At 37.2% G+C, this 18,983-nt stretch overlaps 3 protein-coding genes across 3 annotated transcripts in view; 1 reads left to right on the top strand and 2 right to left on the bottom strand.

Annotated features, from left to right (window-relative positions):
- Positions 1-18,983, top strand: part of LOC119430598 (cartilage oligomeric matrix protein) — a gene marked incomplete at its 5' end in the record, with an annotated part of 568,315 nt that overhangs the window by 430,143 nt on the left and 119,189 nt on the right. The window lies entirely within an intron of this gene.
- On the bottom strand, positions 5,140-11,704 carry LOC119430592 (small conductance calcium-activated potassium channel protein 2-like). Its single transcript, XM_037698023.1, has 9 exons — positions 10,631-11,704; positions 9,665-10,102; positions 8,470-8,565; positions 7,418-7,836; positions 7,146-7,287; positions 6,638-6,748; positions 6,179-6,306; positions 5,919-5,988; positions 5,140-5,424 (listed from the first exon to the last, which is right to left on the bottom strand). Exons 1-9 carry the CDS (start codon positions 11,702-11,704, stop codon positions 5,140-5,142), a joined length of 2,763 nt encoding a protein of 920 aa, XP_037553951.1.
- Positions 15,322-17,448, bottom strand: ccdc124 (coiled-coil domain containing 124). The gene is made up of 5 exons (XM_037698026.1): positions 17,361-17,448; positions 16,711-16,888; positions 16,145-16,337; positions 15,914-16,019; positions 15,322-15,827 (listed from the first exon to the last, which is right to left on the bottom strand). Exons 2-5 carry the CDS (start codon positions 16,867-16,869, stop codon positions 15,623-15,625), a joined length of 663 nt encoding a protein of 220 aa, XP_037553954.1. The 5' UTR covers positions 16,870-16,888; positions 17,361-17,448; the 3' UTR covers positions 15,322-15,622.

Below are 18,983 nucleotides of genomic sequence, written 5' to 3'. Positions count from 1 at the left end.
CACTGAAGCAAAGCTTTTACTACAAAATATTTTATATTAGTGCATGCTAGAGTAATTTGTACGCAGCAATTTGATCTCACACACATTTAACACAAGTGGGAAAGTATTTTCACAAGAAAATGCCAAAAAAAAAAAAAAAAGAACATTTCTAAGCAAGTGTACTTTATTGATGCCTAAATTTGATGGAAAGCAAAAATATCCGTTATTTTATTTACCATTCCCACCATGGTATTTAAAAAGATTACCGTATTTGTCATTCACTGTTTGTCAAACATTTCTTGGAGACAAAATATAACAAGCAAAATTCATTTTCATTCTCTAGTTGTCAATAGGTCTCGACTGTTGTTGATTCAAATACTTGTTGCATTGCTGCTAGTCAGATACTGTATGCATTTCTCTAATAGGTTTAGCTGTTTAGCTTATGTTCAGGGGAGTGTAGATGTTTTTGATCCCCTTCAGAAGGAACAAAAACACCTACACCCCTCTGAACATAAGAGGATCTGCAGTGGGAGTGGTCTCCATCTACAAGTACTTGGGTGTACACATGAATGACAACCTCAGCTGGAGCAACAACACCACCGGCCTGATCAAGAAAGCTCATCAGAGACTCTACTTCCTCAGGCAGCTGAGACGAGCTGGTCTGGGAAGCTCGGTCCTCGCCTCCTTCTACAGGTGTGCGGTGGAGAGCATCCTGTGCTCCAGCATCGACGTGTGGCGTGGAGGCTGCACAGCTGCAGAGGGAGGAGCTTTGCAAAGGGTGGTGAGGGCTGCACAGGAGACTGTCGGAGTCGGCCTCCCCACCATCGCAGACATCTTCACCTCCGGATGCGGGGGAGGGCTACCTGCATCGTGGGGGACCCCACTCACCCAGCACACACACTTTTTGCCCCACTCCCCTCAGGAAGGAGTTTGAGAAGCATTGAGTGTGGAACCACTGGACTGAGGAAAAGCTTCTACCCTGGGGCTGTTAGACTCATGAATCTAACTGGAATAGTCACTGTGGGAAATTGTGTCGTGTTGCTGCTGATCTGTTTCATGTTGCTGCTGATCTGTTTCAATGTTGATGTGTTCATGCGTGCACATCTGCTCACAGACTCATGTTCATGTTTGTGCTGATGTTCAATGCTTTATGTTATGAGTGCTTAGTGTATATTTAGTTGATGTTTTTCTTAGTTCAAATCTTAGATGTTATTACTGTTTTTCTTATACATTTTATTGTTGGATGTAACTGGAACCCTGTGTACATAATTTCGCTCCACCACATGTACCACATGAGGTGCGAAAGACAATAAAGAATCTCTGACTGTAATAGCCACAGCCTTAATGAGCAATCCCTGATTAAAAAAATTAAGTAAAAATACAACGTAGCAGCTTCCTTGCACCCATAACAGCTGTGAAAAAAACACTTAAGTGTTTTTGATTTGAAATGTTATGTTTCTAACAACTTCTACAATATTAAATGATTGTTTGTGGTTTAATAAAACTGAAATTCAGGGTTTTTGTAACATCTGAATTAGCAAAAAAAAAAAAAAAAATTCCACAACTTTGCTTGCAAAAATTTGACAAATGATTATGGAAATTCTCCTTTAGGAATATCTAAGCACAGCTCACTTGAATATGATTTTAGCTCTAAATTTTGTTTAAGCGCTCTCCGGCGCTTGATTTTCTCCACTGACGTTTACGCTCATCCTTACAGCTTGTACACCGTTTCTTTTCAGAAGAGAAACGTGACCTGTGCCTCCGACTCCATTGTTCTCCTCCGACTCTGTTTACATCCAGGAATTATTTTTCTGACTCAATATCCATTGATGCCAAGACTGTCCAAAGTCCACTTATCAGTGTTCAAATGTAAACAAATGACTTGTAATTGCTGGTAACAAAACATGACTGCTGATTTCTCCAATTTCTTACAATTCACGCAGTAGACTTTTGGTAGTGAATGATGTATATGGTTTAGGTTAATTTGTCATGCAGATCAACACAAGGTCAACACTGCAATAAAATGCTCAGGATGAGAACAGCCTCGAATCGCCACAAAAAATAAAAAAAATACCAAAGCATATATGGTACCATATCTTATACCATAATATGTGATTATTCATCAAATTTAATACACAAATATAAAAACAAAATCTCATTTAAAAAAACTGCATATTTTGACAGCTATTTTGGCTTTAAGCCAGGTCCTGTTGACATATCGTCTAGTACAGGGGTCTGCAATATGTGGGTCTGGAGCCACATGTGGCTCTTTGGTCCCTCTGCAGCAGCAGCTCTGTCAAGCTTTGACCAAAACTGATATAGAACTGAATTTTATTGGTTGTTACATGAACAACAACAAAAATGATTAGTTCAAACTGTTTTCCTGTCATTTCTTCTGCAAATACATGAACAATGGAGCAAATACAAAAAGTAAAACATACTTTAACTTGATGCTTTAATTCTTTATATGAAAAACTGTATGCATGGTTTATAGATTTTTTTTTTTATTGTAAAAACTTATTTTTCCCCCTTATTTACAAGAATCTGGTCTTTATCTTTAATAAATGTTAAAAATCATTAAGATATTTTATGCTTTATATTGTCACCCCTACTGGCCACAAATGCCCACTCCAACAAACTTAAATCGGCCCACAGGCCACCAGTTGATGACCACAATTGTAGCAGGTTGTTGCGGCTCCAGACACGTTTAATGTCGTGAACGAAGGCATAAAAATGGCTCTTTTGATCGTAAAGGTTGCAGATCCCTGGTCTAGTATAATATTATGGTCTACATATAAAGAACTTGTGGTCCAAACAATACAGTAAGAACATATCCATGACTCCAAAATTGATTTAATAATGACAAATGGTAATAGTAAACATCAATTAACCTTTTTAACTAATGTAAAAGACTAAACAAACTGATTTTAAACCTAAAATGTGAACTATGGGCCTTGTTCCTGCCACAGACATAGACTCCTTCCTGTTCAAAGGTTAAGATCTGAAACAAACATTGTATTAGCTTTTAACCTGAAACATGCCAGAAGCTCCACAGATAAAATATCTTAACTGTGGGAGACTTTATAACGAAACTACTGTTGCTGCACAGGGCAGGCTTTCTGCCTCTCTGTACTGTACAGTGGTCTGTCGCCTTATCAGAAAGCGAAGGAAGAGGCAGATTTAAATACAGTGCGGGAAAATGAGCTCCAAGCCACGCCCAGTTCTTTTAAAAGCACATCCGGACGCGAGGGAGCGCTAGCAAACAATGTGCCTCTGCTGTCCTGGCTAGAACAAAAACTGTGAAACATCATCTTGTGTGTCGGTCTGAAATGACGGCGGCGTTACTGTAATAAAACATTGACCCCACGTGATAATTTTGAGGCCTTCTAAGTAATAAGGAGTACGCGCTGCGTCGTGTTGCTTTTAGCGCTCCCAGCAGCTGAGCTCGTCTCCCCCAGTCCGACGACAGTGAAACAAAACAAAATATCAAAAACAATAAAGTACCTCCTCCGACTTAAGATGCACTACTACCAGTTCGTTCATTCAACTTTTTTTCAAAGTGCGGACTAAAACTTTAGTCAATTGCGGGCGGCACGAGACGCTAAGACAGGAAAAGTGATGTGGGGTTAGCATTTTTGTTTTGCCGACTAACTGAAATCAACAAAAAACGGCGAAACTACCAAACTTTTCTACGTGTTTTAACAAAATGTAGCCGTGCAACAGGTAAACAAAACCAGAAGTGTAGTCTAGTTCATCGCCCACCTCTACATTAAACCTCAAATAAACAATAAATACACTTTTAAAAGTTAGGAAAAAACAAAGCAGAAAACGGTTTACCTGTTTGTTCGTCCAATAAAAACAATAAGTTTACGCTTAGAGAGAAAAAAAAGTGCACGTTTTGCCCCTAATTACTATTAAAAAATAGATCGGCACAACCAACTCGTATCTCTTGTCGAAGATTGATCAATGAGTTATTCTTCGACTTTGTTATCCCGCCTGCTCCGTAAGGTTCATCTTGAGTATTGGCTGCTATCCGTCCAGACTATTGCGCTGATTGGATAAAAGCGCTGTCAATCAACACAGGGGTTGGAGCTTAGCGTCAGCGCGCGAAACGACATTCTCGTGGGTGCAACTTGCCTTCGAAATTCTATCGCGAGATTTTGAGACGTGATATTTTACAGTGTCGCGTTTGTTTACTTCTTTTTGGTTTCAGAAATATTACTGCCATTAAAACAACTCTTCTTAACACGTGGAAACCTCCAACAGGCTTTAATCATAAATTTATTGACATCTTCACTTTGTTTAAATCTATTCATGGAACACTGAATCACTGTGCAAAGTGGAAATGTGTTTTCATGCAAAAATGGATAATTGCATTACACATGCACAATAGTGTAAATAAGACTTAAGAATAAATTATAATCTGTGAAAGAATTTCCATAAAAGTTCAGTTTTTTTTTTTTATTTGTATCAAAAATTAGGAATATTTTTTATTCTAGAGGTCATCTTAAAGCTCCCATTTGGCCTTTTTCAACCCACATTGAGGTCCTGACCCCAACTTTTGAAACCAATGGCTAAACTAGTTTGAGAACCTTTTATATGTTTCATTAACCAGCAGCTCATTTCAGTGATGTTTCCAAAAAAGAAAAAAAGATTTTAATTCACTCTTAAAATGATGCTGAGGGAAAAATATTGACTTAAACCAAGGCTATTTTGAGATTATTTTTTTTTTTTTTTTTTGGAGTTCCCATAATGTTGCTGCTTCTTCAAAAAGAAATCAAAACTGACATATGACCTGCAGAGATTTTATTCTCTGGCAACACAGGACTAGGTTAATCTGCCTGAATTAGCGGTATGTAATTAGCCAAATTTAAGCTGATGCAAAATACAAGAAAATATTTCACCATTAAAAAAAAAAATACAATTTATATGTTGATCAAAATAGCTCGACAGAACTTTTATTTATTTATTATTCCATATAAGAAAATATTGTTTTTACGCTAATACCTGTGAAGAGGACTACGAGGCATGTCTTTTTCTAAAGTCTCATTAATTTTCTTCTTCCTCTTTAGGTGTTCATGACCACAGTTTTTGTAAAAATAATCCTTCTAGGCAAAAAAATAAAAAACAAAATAAAATTGCACCCCAGAAATGGATCAATTAGCTATACGTTGTCTCTGGTGTGGTGGATCCTGGACAAAGTTGCTTGGGCGGTCCTGAAAAGCACTCAGAGCTCAGTGAGGAAGACAGGAAGTGAACATGACAGGCTAAGTCATCCAGGAAGTCCCTTTGTAGCTTTGTTACTGCTTGAGAAAGCACAACCGGAAGTGACTGCACACCGAGAAGGATGGAGTCCAGTTTCTGTTCAAGAGCCACGATCCTCCTGTCCATCTCCCCGGTTCGATGCTGAAGTTCTGACACCAGATCATACATCATGTTCTGAGTCTGGAACACAGCACAAAGACTTCACATCAACCTTTAATGATAGTTCTTTGACGTTGATGGTACGTTCTCATAAATCCCATCATGTCAAGTTGTTATAAACTTTATTATTAATCATTCAACTTTGATATTACAAGTTTCAGATTATATTTTGGTCTAAATTATGATTATTTATATGTATAAACATAAACAAATAAACAAAACAAAAAAGACTGAAGCTCCATAAAAACTTACAGAATCACTTTAGAACTAGAACATGTTAAATATATGCAATATTTCATATTTAATGCACCACAAGATCAACTTTAATTGGGTGATTTAAAGCTCTAAATACTTTTGTGTAAAAAAATAATAATAATAACCATTTATAATATATTGATTTATATCAAAGTACCAGTAATGATATTTTCCATAATTAGTTCACTTTGAATTACCAGATTAAGATTTGTTTTGTTATTTAAACTCTCTAAAAACTCAGAAGACAATACTGCGCTTACCTTTGCGAGATCGGCCACTGTATTTGCCTGGTCAGTTAATTTCCTTTGCTCCATCTTGAGTCTTCGCAGTCTACAAATAAAAACCAAAGTAACGGTCACTTCGTTTGTGAACAAAATTAAACGATGAACAGTTTATTGTGAAAAAACACTTTTCCCATTAATGTTATTTAAAAAACACAGTCAGAGCTTAGACTGGAAAAGAAAGGTGCGTGTCCAAATGTAACTTCATTTATAAGAAATGACGTCATAGTGATACCTACTGGTGGATGGCTTGCAGGAATTTACGCTGATGGTGCCGTACGCGAGCATGGTCAATCTTTTTCACCAACTTGGTGTTTTTGTAAATGAGCCACGTCTCTCTCAGAACATTTGCTGCAGTGTTTTTAATCTGAGGAGATCAATTATGGGAAACAAAAAGGTCAAATTTAGGCATAAGTATAATGTAAATAAAGTGTCTGCGCAGATTCTTCTCGTGTTATATTTTGCTGGTATATAATTTATTAACAATTAGGATTAATTGTAGAGATTATTGATGCAGCTTATAAGACTGAGCTTATTACACAGCTCATCAGACTGACCAAGTTTTTTGGATAAAAGATGAAACGTTTCAACAAGTTTTTATTTTTTACTTTTTGCATCCGTCCAGAGGACCTGACTTAACTTTGGTAGATTACAAAGCGTATTGGTTTTGAAATGTGCATTTATGCATGCAAACAAACCTTTTTGTAAAGCTGAGTGTCCATCATAAAGTTATGAACGTGTTTTTCGGCTCTGGTCAGTTCTGATTTTCTTGCAACAACGGCGACTACCAAGGCAGTACAGCCTGCTCCCTGAGGGGAGAAGCAGCAAATAAAATCACTGTATAGTAGAAAACAGCACATTCATCCATGTTGTCTGCAGTTCTGAAGAAGATTTTAGTCTGGTATTTAGGGGACATATTATATTAATTTAGATGGATACACTTTCAGTGTCATGAAAGATGACAAACTTCTGACAAAAAAAAAAAAAAAAAATCAAAAACGTCTAAACAAAATTCTAGATTTATCAAAAAATAAAACATTTAAACTGCAGAAAATAACAAAAATACAATGTAACGGAGCTCTTTCATTAAAACTAAGACTTGGGGATGACATAAAACTAAAATATAAATATATGTAGAGTTGCATTACTGATTTTATAAGGTTTCAGTGCTGTAAAATAAAAATAATAATAAAATAAAATTATCACCATAATTCCTGTTAGCAGGCAAACCCCTTTTCCACAGTAGGTGTGAGGGACCATGTCTCCATAGCCAATGGACAGGAAGGTGATGGAGATCAGCCACATAGCTCCAAGGAAGGTGCTGGTCACTTCCTGTGCATCGTGATGCCTGTCAAGACATGACACCTGACTGTAAAGTGGTTAGAGATAAAGCTACAAACATGTTTTAGAGAAAACAACCACAGATTTTTCTGTTCTAAAACACTAGAATATAAAAAAATAATGGGATTATGGGATACCTCTCACATATGCGGACAGTCCACGCTGCAATGATCCAACAGGACACGCTGAACACGAGCAGGACAGTGCCAGGGCAGATGGTCATCAGAGTCTTCATGACAAAACGAGTGTCGAAGCTGATCTTGTTGAGGGCCCCGATGCTGCGAGAGGAGGCATCGGTGAACAGCTTGCTGTGGAGCAGCATGACCCGGCCAATCAGGTACAGGCGCAGGAACATGGGCACGGAAAAGATGATGTCCATGTCCGCATCGGCCATGGAGGCTGTGCAGCTGAAGGCCAGTTGAGCAGTCCAGGTGAACATGTACTGGCCTGGGATAGGATGGATGGCACAGACGAGAAGCTCTAATGCGATAAAAAGGATTCTCTGAAAGGTCATGGCTATCCTCCAGTCATCTGCACCATTGTCCACCATGAAGAGCTGAAGAATTAAGGTATTTAAAAATTATTCAGAAAAAAAAGATAATTAAGCATTTTTTTTCTTTCAAATCATTTAACGAAGCTTGTTAGTTAAATCACCTTTAAAAGTTTTAAGGCAAACTGTGAGATGATAAATTGAAAAAAACACATTCTGTTTAAAAAAAATAGGCAAATGATTAACATTTTGCTTAGTTGAGTTGTAGAGCCTGGATTTTTTTCACCACTCATGTACAGTATAGGCACAGGAGGGTGCATCATTGTTGGCCTATTTTTTAACTATTAGTCAAAATCATATTTTTAAAAATATTTTTAATGATTTCAATGGCTGCTGTTGTCTTAAAAAAACAACAATAATCATGCAGCCAAAGTAAAAGTCTGAGCCAAAAACTTACTGAATTCAATTCAACTGTTAATTTCTTCAAGACAAGAAGCTCTTTAAAGTTACGAAGCAATAACATGTTTTTTTTTTTTTGTTAACAAAAGGAATGGAGTTTAGAAAATAAATTCAATTAAATTAGTACAGATACTTTGTGTTTTAATTTGATCTTAACTCATTTTATTGTCCAGATATCTTTTTAATTTTGTAAAATTACTAAGAAATACACGATATTGATATATATCAAAGTTATAATACCTGGATTTCCCTTGCGTGGTACATCAAAATGAGTCCAAGGAGAATGACGGTAGATATACTGATCAGACCCTTTATTACATATGAATAAACAGACTCCTAAACACAGAGAAGACAAAATAAGAACATAGTCAGTTTGCTGTACACACTTCAGAAAACAGCAGCGTGTTTGTGGAACTGTCCAGGTTTTAGTAAAGATTACAATTTAACAAACATACACAGTTTTATCAATACATATATTACTTAAATTATTAATTAATTTAAATTTTAATCATAATTTTTTGAAGACATTTTCCATTTCAATTATTGTTTTTTTTTTTAGTAATTAGCCACAAGATTATAAAAGGTACTTTTTCTCACAAGTTTTCTGGAAAATATATTTGTGTATGTCTAGTAAGAAAGTGTTCACAAAAAGTTTTTGCTATTTTTTTTTTTTTTAATTCATTTTTAAGACAACTATTCCTCATAAAAGATTTTCTTCACTTTTTGTTTTCAGTATGATGGAACATCAGATCTTTTTTATATGTCTTCCCCCCATTTTGTGCACCATAGACAAACATCTGAACAAGTCCAAGATGATCAGGCTAAAATGGTAAAAAATGTGTCAAAGTAAAAGTTTATATATGTTTAAATCTTGTCATTGATGTTCAGAGTCAGAGTTTCTTTATTTGTCATTCGCACCACATGCGGTACATGTGGTGGAACGAGATTGTGTACACAGGGTCCCAGTTACATCCAACAATAAAACGTAAAAGAAAAACGGTGATAAGTTCTAAGATATGAACTAAGAAAAACATTAACTAAAAATACGCTAAGCACTAGTAGCATAAAAACAATACATTGAACCGAAGTCTGCGTTTAGCCAAGATGAGTAAGAATAAAAAAACTGATTAATGTGGGGATGCTTGAGATCTCTGGCATTGAAGTGCTTCTTCCTCCTGATCTAATGGACAGATCTACAACAATCTAAACAATTTAAGATCCTTCATACACCTGAACTAGTTCTTTGATTGGCCAAAGTACTACCTCTTTCTGGGCTACAACTGATTCCAGTGTCAAACTGTACCGAATGTAATAATAGAATAATTTAAGACTTCACAGGCTGGTAGGAATGAGTTTATAGTCGGATATAACCCACCCCTTGATAATAATTGCAGTAGGTTTTTTGCATATATGCTCAAATTTCTACAAATGTTACCTTGCTGTAAAAGGTCCTTGACAGCTCAGTCTCGATGACCATGGCAATAATGCCAAACATCCCGCAGACCAACGCGTAGTCGCTCAGCTGTTTGCGCTTCCCAAACAGATCCCTCCTCTGACACAGCCGATAGCTTATGTCCTTCGTCTTCTTGTGCGGTTTGCTGGATTCTGCTCTGATCAGATTCTCACTGTTGGCCTTGCTGGAGTCTTCTCTGAGGACTTTGGAGAAGGCGTCCTCGAGGATGGCACTATGGAGAAGCTGAAGCGGCTGCTGACTTGACTGAAAGTCTGTAAAACTAGAACTAAAAGTACCCTGGCTGCTGAGCGGTCGCACTGCATCCCCGTTGAAAATATTGCCCGAGTCCAAGGTTTCCGAAAGTGGAGGAGAGAGTTTTGAGGGAGACACTTTTGATCCACTGCAGTGCTGGGCGTTTGTCTGCAAACAGAGATCAAAATGTGAACAAAGGCCATGTGAGGAACAACAAATTGTACTTATTCCTTAGAAAATGATGGACCCAAAAGTGAAAGTACCATTTGATTTTATGTTTTAAAAAAAAAGTCTTTAATTATCTTTTATATGAAATGCAACAGAAATGCATGTTAAAGAAGTTCGCAAACTGTCTGGACTATTCTTTTAAACACCTAAACAAAGATAAAACAAACAATAATAATAATAATAAATTTGGTGAGGGATCGACTGATTAGCCTAAACTATGTTGTCAAATTTTGGGGAGAATCTAGTTCTTAAAAAAAATTACAATTTTCTCAAACTTGAACACTAATGCCATTTAAATTGGGATTCAATCAAAGCCAGGGCATCACATTTTTATATTTATTGGGTTCTAAACTGATCATCTGACTACACATTTAAAATACTAGAAGACATTTTCTAGTATATTTGTAAACATATGGATTAAAAAATTCTATAAATCTTAAGTTTAAGGAAGTTGCCCATGAAATATACCTGAATATGTTGCTCCTCCACTGAATCCTGGTTCTCAAGTAAGCTACACTGGCTAGTGGAGAAAGATTTTAAACTTCTCTGACTGGTCGGCGTATATGATCTCTGTGTGTTGGTCGGACGGCTGTAAGGGAGATGACGGCACTTGAGTCCAAAAGACAGATCTTCAGATGACTTGCATGATGGGTCACCAGGTTTTGAACAATGGGACTCCCTCTTTTGGCGTTGCTGAACCAACAGCGGTTCCTTAACAAGAAGCTCTTTCCAGGTGACGTCTGCACTGACGGCGTGCTGGGGCTCTTTTTTAATTTTCTTATCCGTCTTGACACGCTCAGTGGATTGCAGAGGGATATTAAACAAATTTGGACACGTTACTTGGCTGCAGCCTTTGAGTTTAAAATGACTACAAGGCAGTTCTCTCTGAGCTTCTTGATCAATGCGTTGAGGAACAACAATATTCCTTGGAAGGTTTGCTGTGATTTTCTGCAGATCTTTGTGGTTTGTTTGCTGTGAGAAGCAACTAGTCGAACTGCGGGTGCTTTGAGAGAAAGTTTGGGTGTGAGGTGATGAAATGCTTCTCTTATTTCTAGCTCTGAAGTGGCTTTCTCGAACTGATCCCCGATTTGACTGTGGTAGAACATAAGTTTCAGAATGCTGAAGAGCATCAGGACAGGGGCAGACACATCTGCTGTTGTGGTTTGGACGCCCCACACGGTTCGCTGTTCTTCCCGCTGAAGGAGGATTATCGTCTGCGCTGCTAACCTGGTCACAAAGCAGCAACCAGTCCTGGTCGCTCAGCTGCGACAGGGCAAAGCTTGGGGTTTGTAGTGGCGACTTCTGAGCTGAACTTTTTGGAGGGCTGATTCCGTTCGATTTGTCACAGAGTGACGACGAAGCACAGCATTGACTCTTCTCCTGCAGGGATGACGAGGTGTCGCCCGACGCTTCAGAGTATGGATCGTGCTTCTTGTCAGAACCTGTTGACGCAAAGTGCTCATGGTCTCCATCTTGGAAGACTTCGCCCGTTGAGTCGAGGCGTCTCGTTGCATTGGTGGGTTTCACCAGAATTAACCTCATGGCTTTACTGCAAGGCATCACATAAAAATTTTACATAAAGACACATAAAATCTGAAAATATACAAGTTTATACTAATAATGGATAAAGTGAGCCACCTTCTTTAATAAGCACATTGTAAAACTGAATATGTAATACAAGACGTGAGCTGTTGAATAATCCTCAAGCAAATAACACAAAAACAAATATGCTGACTTTTTTATTTGACTAAAAATCATCTGCTTCACACGGCAGGCAAACTAAAGTTGCATTTGTGTACTGCATTTTTCAGCCAGTAAGTTAAGCACTTAAAACCATTTCATTTTCTCAAAAATCAACAGTGAGCCTTATAATCAGGTGCGCCTTATGTATTAATTCTGGTTGTGCTTACTGACCTCGAACTGATTTTATGTGGTTATTGTGAATGAGTTGAATAAAGTTTGACTTATTTGACTGTTTTATTTCGCTTAATCCGCCTTATAATCCGAAAAATATAGTAAAAGTTTCCATTTCTACTTCATAAAATCCTATTTTAAAATATCAGTTACAATATATAAATTCTGACTTATTTATATGCACAAAATTACTTTTTATTCTTTTAGATAGCTGTTACCAAGTTTGAGTTATAAAATAAATTTAGCAAGTAAAATGTATCACATTTGCCTCTGAGATGCAATGAGAACATTGAAAAGTACTTGTAAAGTACAAAATAGGTAGTGAATTATAAAGCAAGTAACTTTTATTAACAGAAAAACCTTAATGTCTGCAGCCACCAAAAACATATTGAGGCATTTTGAAACTCTGTTTTATGAATTAACAGTAATAATATGCAAGTACAGTACTGAGCTAACTGATCCCTTTTGTGTTTGCAAACAGGATAATTATTTAAGGCAATAATTTATTAATTACTGATTGTGTTTTTAGTAGGCTGAGAATAGAAAACATTCTGTCAAAAGCAGATTAGCCCCCTATTGTTTGTTTACTGAGCCTGGGGATCAGGGAGGCAGAAAAAATACAGATGAGCTGCTTCAAATTTCTAAAACAAAGATATTTATGTTTACATTATAAATCTGAAGGATGTGATAATACTATAAGTCTTATATTAGAGTCAGCAAACATTTGAGAAAATTCAAAACACCTTTCAGTTTCATATTGTTTGTGTCATTGTACAGACTTTGCATAGAGTAAAAAACAGAGATATATTAAAAAATACTGGGTTTTAAACTACATTAAAAAATAATGTCATGAGAAATCATGGTGGCATAACCCTGCAAACAACAATCATCAAGAAAATAAGGACTAAAATAAACATCTGAAGATTAGACAACTGTAAAATAATGCATGACTTGACTTTTATTTGGTCATTTTAACCTAGAAATTGATTTTGCCTTGCTTTTTTGTTTTATTACCATTTCCATTTATTAATCAAACAAAAAATGTGATCAAATTACCACCATTTCAAGTCCTTCTTACCTTCTTCGTGCATGTCCCAACTTGATGAAGCAGGTTACGAACAAAACGCGCACCTCATTGGCAGAACTGATGTCTCAAGGAGACGAAGAGCAGCCTGAGTGGGTGTTGGACAGCAGTTCTCCTCCTCCCAGTATGAACACTTGATAAAGGAGCTTTCGAGATGCTTTCCTTTGAAAGTAATGATTAGAATTCAACATGAAAAAAGAAACGGGCCGCAGCAGCTGCTTGGTGAAGGGTTGCCATGTAAATGGAACAAAGTGGGAGGGTGCAGGTTGGAAGACAAAAATCTGAAACATCAGACCACACCGTTAATGCAGAACATCACACGTAACAATTTAAAAACAGAGCCAATAACTGGGAGGAGAAGAGAAAATGAGAGGAATTAGCTCTTGTTGCTAAATGGAAAATAAAAGGTCAATTGAAGTTGTCATTGAAGCTGCTGGTTCAAAGGCCTTTACACTGTCTCTTATCTTTTCCGCCACAGGAGCCTCCAGGACAAAAGTGTCCTTTTTTAAACCTGATTCTGAATGAATCGAGCCAGTGAGGGCTCATCACCCGTGTCTTAGAAGATCTAACAAATGCAACTGCAATTCTGCAGCGTATAAAAAAAGAGGCATTTAAAAGCACCAGCTGAGTACTTTTATACATTTTAGTTTGATATTTGATGAGAGGATCATGCAATTTGACACAAAACCACTTACAGAAACGTGAATGCCTCTTTTTTTTAATTCTGCAGCTACATGTATTCAATATAAATGTGAGTTTAAAGTTACTTATTAATTTAAAGCCAATAAACTGGTACGCACGGCGGCTGAGATAAACAGGTTATGTTGACCAAACTAATCGGAGCTGTTGATATTAGAATTAATATTTTATGGTGTTGTATGTGTATTTTTAAATGGCTCTCAGTGTTTGTGCTCGCTGTTGCATCAGACGAGTCTGTAAAGCCTGCTGCCTCAGCAGCTCAGTATATGAATGTTGCTGCGCTGAAAAACATCTTTGTTAAAAGCTGCAGCGCTGCAAACTGTTGTTTGCTCACGTCAGTGAAGACAATGCTCATTTAAAGCCAACCATTGTACGCATTAATTAACCAAAAACATAAAAAAAGTGCTGCTTAAAACGTGGCTAAATAAATCGTCTGAAAAATTAATTCTGTTGTTAACTGGAATTTGGGGGGGGGGGGGTGTATCTTCTTACAAGAGCTGTTTCCACACAAAATCACTTTACAAGACTAACTTTAAAGTCAGCTATCACTTGTTAAAAACAACTGAGCAGAGCTGTGGCAAAGTTGAAATGATGTCCAACTACTCGTTTTCAGAAACTACAATCACTTTTCTGTTCTGTGAAAAACAGAGTCGTCTAAATTAAAAATCAACATGTGGCAGAGCAGGCAAGGAAAACAAATATCAGCAACTATCGCTACAGCTTCAAAAGATTTAACTCAGTTTAGTGTTTCTCCGCTAATACAAAAACAAGTTATTTCTCCTCTTAGAGAAAGCGACTACTTCAGTCATTTAGCAAAACGTCATGTTAATTTCTCCAGTCACACGACAATTAGCTTCTTGAAGCAGAAAGAAAAATGTTCTGCCTTCTGTAAATCTAAACTACCGTATATGCCATTAACTGTTACACTAATTCAGCAGTTTAGTGGAACCAATTTAGGCGTTTCTGCCATTGATTTTTAAAATAAAATTGAAAAAAAAAAACGTTGATTGAAAGAAATAAAAACTGCCGTTTTGCATTTTAAATACAGTGAAGATAGTGTGTTAGAAATCGCACCAGTTGATGTATATCCAGTTAACCTGGCCAATTTGAACAACAAAAAGGCAGCATCAATAGAAATTTATGCAACAAATGAAAATGCTGTTTTGGAATAAATGCTAAAAAGACCATTAAGACAGAAAGTTTTGTTGCAATAAATTTTAGGGTTAAATTTGGAATAATGTTAACTCTGCAGCCTGGACACAAAACTAAAGCCAACTTATCCTTTGAATGGATCGCTTCCCTTTTCATCTTCATTAAAAACGAAACAAACCTTTACAACACCTGCTGCTGTGTCTGACCGGGTTTAAGTCGTATTCCTCTAAACAGCTGTACAGATAAAAGCAACACAATATGATGATTTAGAGGTTAACTTTAATAAGTTACTCTCAAAACATCTGGCTTCTCATTTTTCCAGAAGAGCTGGGGAAAAAAAAAAGATGTAATTTAATTAATTGTATAGTGACATGTCTCATTAGAGTCTATGCAGGAACTTGATTATGATTATTGACTTGATAAATTTGCTTTTTTTGCTAGTAAATGGTAGAACAGAGTCGATTCTTCTGGCACAGGTATGTATGCATGAATGCTTAGAGGCGAAACTCATCAGCAGAACACATTTTTGACTGAAATGATTACTTGTTCCGATAAAAGTCTCTAATGTGCCCCAGTAGTTTCCAAGATGAATCATGTCAAAAAGAGCAATTTCACTTTGAGTTGTAGGAAGAAAATCGCTGATTCAGTGGGTTTTCTGGAGCTTTATTCCACTCCTTCTTCAGTTGTTGCTTCAGCTGTGACAGCCTCATGTTCGGGTTCTCCTGTTTTAGACGGGGCATGTTGGTTTCCTCATAGGCAGCAAATGCTGCTTTCATCCTACGCTCTGGGTGGCGATCCTCCTCCTCTGGCCCCGTGCTGGAAGACAAAGTCATAGTGGGCATTAATGAATAACTAAGATCTGCTGTAAGTAAAAGAACTTGCATGTAAAGCATGACTGTTACCTGAGCACAGCGATGGCATCCTCTATTGTTCTGGCTTCCACGGCTCCTTCATCAGCTATGACTCTATTAATGTTCTCCTCCAATGGAATCTCCAAGTGGCTTTTCTCTGTAGGAAGTAGTGGTATCATAGTTGGGGCGGAAGCTCTGGTCTCCATTAAAGTATATGATGAAGTATAGGATGTATATCCTAGCAATCCTACTTATGTCAGCATCTCAGATTTGAACTTTTACCTTTCTCTTGGATTTGCTGTTCCTGTTCCTGCTCATTCTGGATCATCTGCTCAATTTGGGCACGAGTTATTTTTCCACCAGGTCCAGACTCCTTCTGAAGTTTGCCTTTTATCTGGGAAGTTTCCTCATCCAGAAGTCGCTGGTTTTCCTTTTTCCGCTCAAGGAGTTCCAGCCTCTTCTTTTCTTTGCCATCCTGCAGTGACCAAATTAGTTTCAGAGATAAAAGTTGCTTATGTTTTGTGCTTAGAAAACTGTATGAGAGCTTCAGTTTCAGCAGTGGTCCTCTAACATCATTACAGAATTAATAAATGATCATCATTATGCAAACATTTATTATACTTTTTAGAGGTGTTTTATATCAAACAGTATAAATTACAAGATACATTTATTGTTATATCTCTTTTTAGTCCCCATCAGATGGTTTATAAAAAAATACAATTTCTCAGAAGTAGCTGTTACTTTACAACATATACAAAAGGTCATGTTAGGAATAACAAAAATATGATAGTATAGTGTTGCAAGCGCTTTTGAAAACCACTCAAAAACAAAATAAAAACAGATCTCACCTTTCTCTGCTCTTTTTTAAGTACGTGTTTGTCAGTTTCTTGCCAAAGCTTATCCTCTTCTTCCTTCTTCTTGCGGGCATCTGCCACAGCCATGGCCTCAGCCTTCCGGGCTCTGGCTGTGGCTGCCTTTGAGTTTTCACCCTGAAACTTCTTTGGCATCCTAACAGCTGCTTTTTAGCTGAAGGAGGAAAATAATTAAAAAAATTAGAAAAATTTGACTAACATGAAAATATTTCAAACACAGGTTCATATTGCTAAAATATAATCCAGCATTCATCTAATGTTACACGTTATTATGGCCTTTCTTTAAAAATGTTTGTATGATAATGTGCAGCAAACAACATTTTATATATAGCAACAATACAGATGTTGTACATCTTGTTCTAAAAACTGAGATTAGTTACCGAACAAACACATCAGCAGAGAGTTTTCAATGATGCAAAAGTTGTGAATGAAATGTCTAAAATTCTAAAATATTCTGCACTGCGTTTGTGGTTAGGAGTAGCATTTAGCATTAGCTAACTGGTGTTAATTTAAGTTGTAAACCTCATTATTCGCTCATTGAGCAGCTAATTGCTTACATTGTTATTTGACTAGCATTTAGCTTATCGTCACAACACCGAACTATTTAATGAAAATTATTTTTATACCAGTATGAGAGGAAAACCAAATCGCAGGCAAGCAGCAGTTTACTGTTTTGAAGAGGCACCCACCACCTCCTCCTCTATGCCAGCGGCGCGAAGTGATTACGTCATTGACGGGCGTGATTGCGTAACTACGCTTTACAACAAAACTCTTTCTTCAGAAATATAAAGCTGATATTGATGTTTCCTGTTCATTCTGCAAGCTTTAGCCAGAAACATCTGTTCATCTTTTTTGGAAGTGTACATACTCACAGAACTTTTGGAAGAACATTGTTGCTCTGATATTCAATAAAATCCAACTAGGTTTCCTTCTCTATTTCGAAAATGTTCTGTTTGGTAGATTTCAAGACGAAAGACTCCTCTCACTTATTTATTATCAATCTGTTCTTGTTTCTTGCTAAGTTCCATATCCATAAAAGTAAAATAATGCATAGGAAACTGTTTTTTGATCTTTTTGTAATGGATGTAAAACTGTATCTTGACTCAATCTCAGACTCAAATAACAAAAAGGCTATAAAAACAACAACAAAAATATCTGTAATGAATACAACTTAACTTTGTAACTCGCATGGATTTATCTTTGTATTTTTTATTTTATTATTATTATTGTTTGCTTCCTTTTTCTTCTCTTTTTTGATATGATCAATATTATTTAGTGTGCATTTTTTTTGTCAGAGTCAGAGATTCTTTATTGTCGTTCGCACCACATGTGGTACATGTGGTGGTGTACACAGGGTCCCAGTTACTTCCAACAATAAAAATGTAAAAGAAAAACAATGATAACATCTAAGACATGAACTAAGAAAAACATCAACTAAAAATACACTAAGCACTAATGGCATAAAAACATTACGTCGAACAGCAGCACTAATATGAGCATGAGTCTGTGTGAGCAGATGAGCACACATCAACATTGAAACAGATCAGCAGCAACATGAAACAGATCAGCAGCAACATGATGTGATTTTTTTCCACAGTGATTATTCTGGTCAGAGATTCATGAGTCTAACAGCCTCAGGGTAGAAGCTGTTCCTCAGTCCAGTGGTTCTGCACTTAATGCTCCTCAACCTCCTTCCTGAGGGGAGCAGGGCAAAAAGTGTGTGTGCTGGGTGAGTGGGGTCCTTCATGATGCAGGTGGCCCTCTTCCTGCATCTGGAGGTATAAATGTATGTGATGGTGGAGAGGCTGACTCAAATTCTGTGCAGCTTTCACCACTCTCTGCAGAGCTTTTTTATCTGCAGCTGTGCAGCCTCCATGCCACACGTTGATGCTGGAGCACAGGATGCTCTCCACTGCACACCTGTAGAAGGAGGTGAGGACTGAGCTTCCCAGACCAGCTTGTTTCAGCCGCCTGAGGAAGTAGAGTCTCTGATGAGCTTTCTTGATCAGGCTGGTGTTGTTGCTCCAGCTGAAGTTGTCATTTAAGTGTACACCCAAGTACTTGTAGCTGGAGACCACTTCCATCGCAGATCCCCTTATGTTCAGTGGGGTGTAGGTGTGTCTGTTCCTTCTGACGTCCACAATCATCTCCTTTGTCTTCTTCACATTGATGTGAAGGTTATTAGATTGTTGTATTTGAAGTAAAGTTCTAAATAAAGATTTGAAAAAAACAACAACACTTTACAACAA

Source organism: Nematolebias whitei, chromosome 3 (genome assembly GCF_014905685.2).
Source record: "Nematolebias whitei isolate Nwh7 chromosome 3, NemWhi1, whole genome shotgun sequence".
Classification (NCBI taxonomy): domain Eukaryota; kingdom Metazoa; phylum Chordata; class Actinopteri; order Cyprinodontiformes; family Rivulidae; genus Nematolebias; species Nematolebias whitei.
This window is presented reverse-complemented; position numbering and strand designations above follow the sequence as displayed.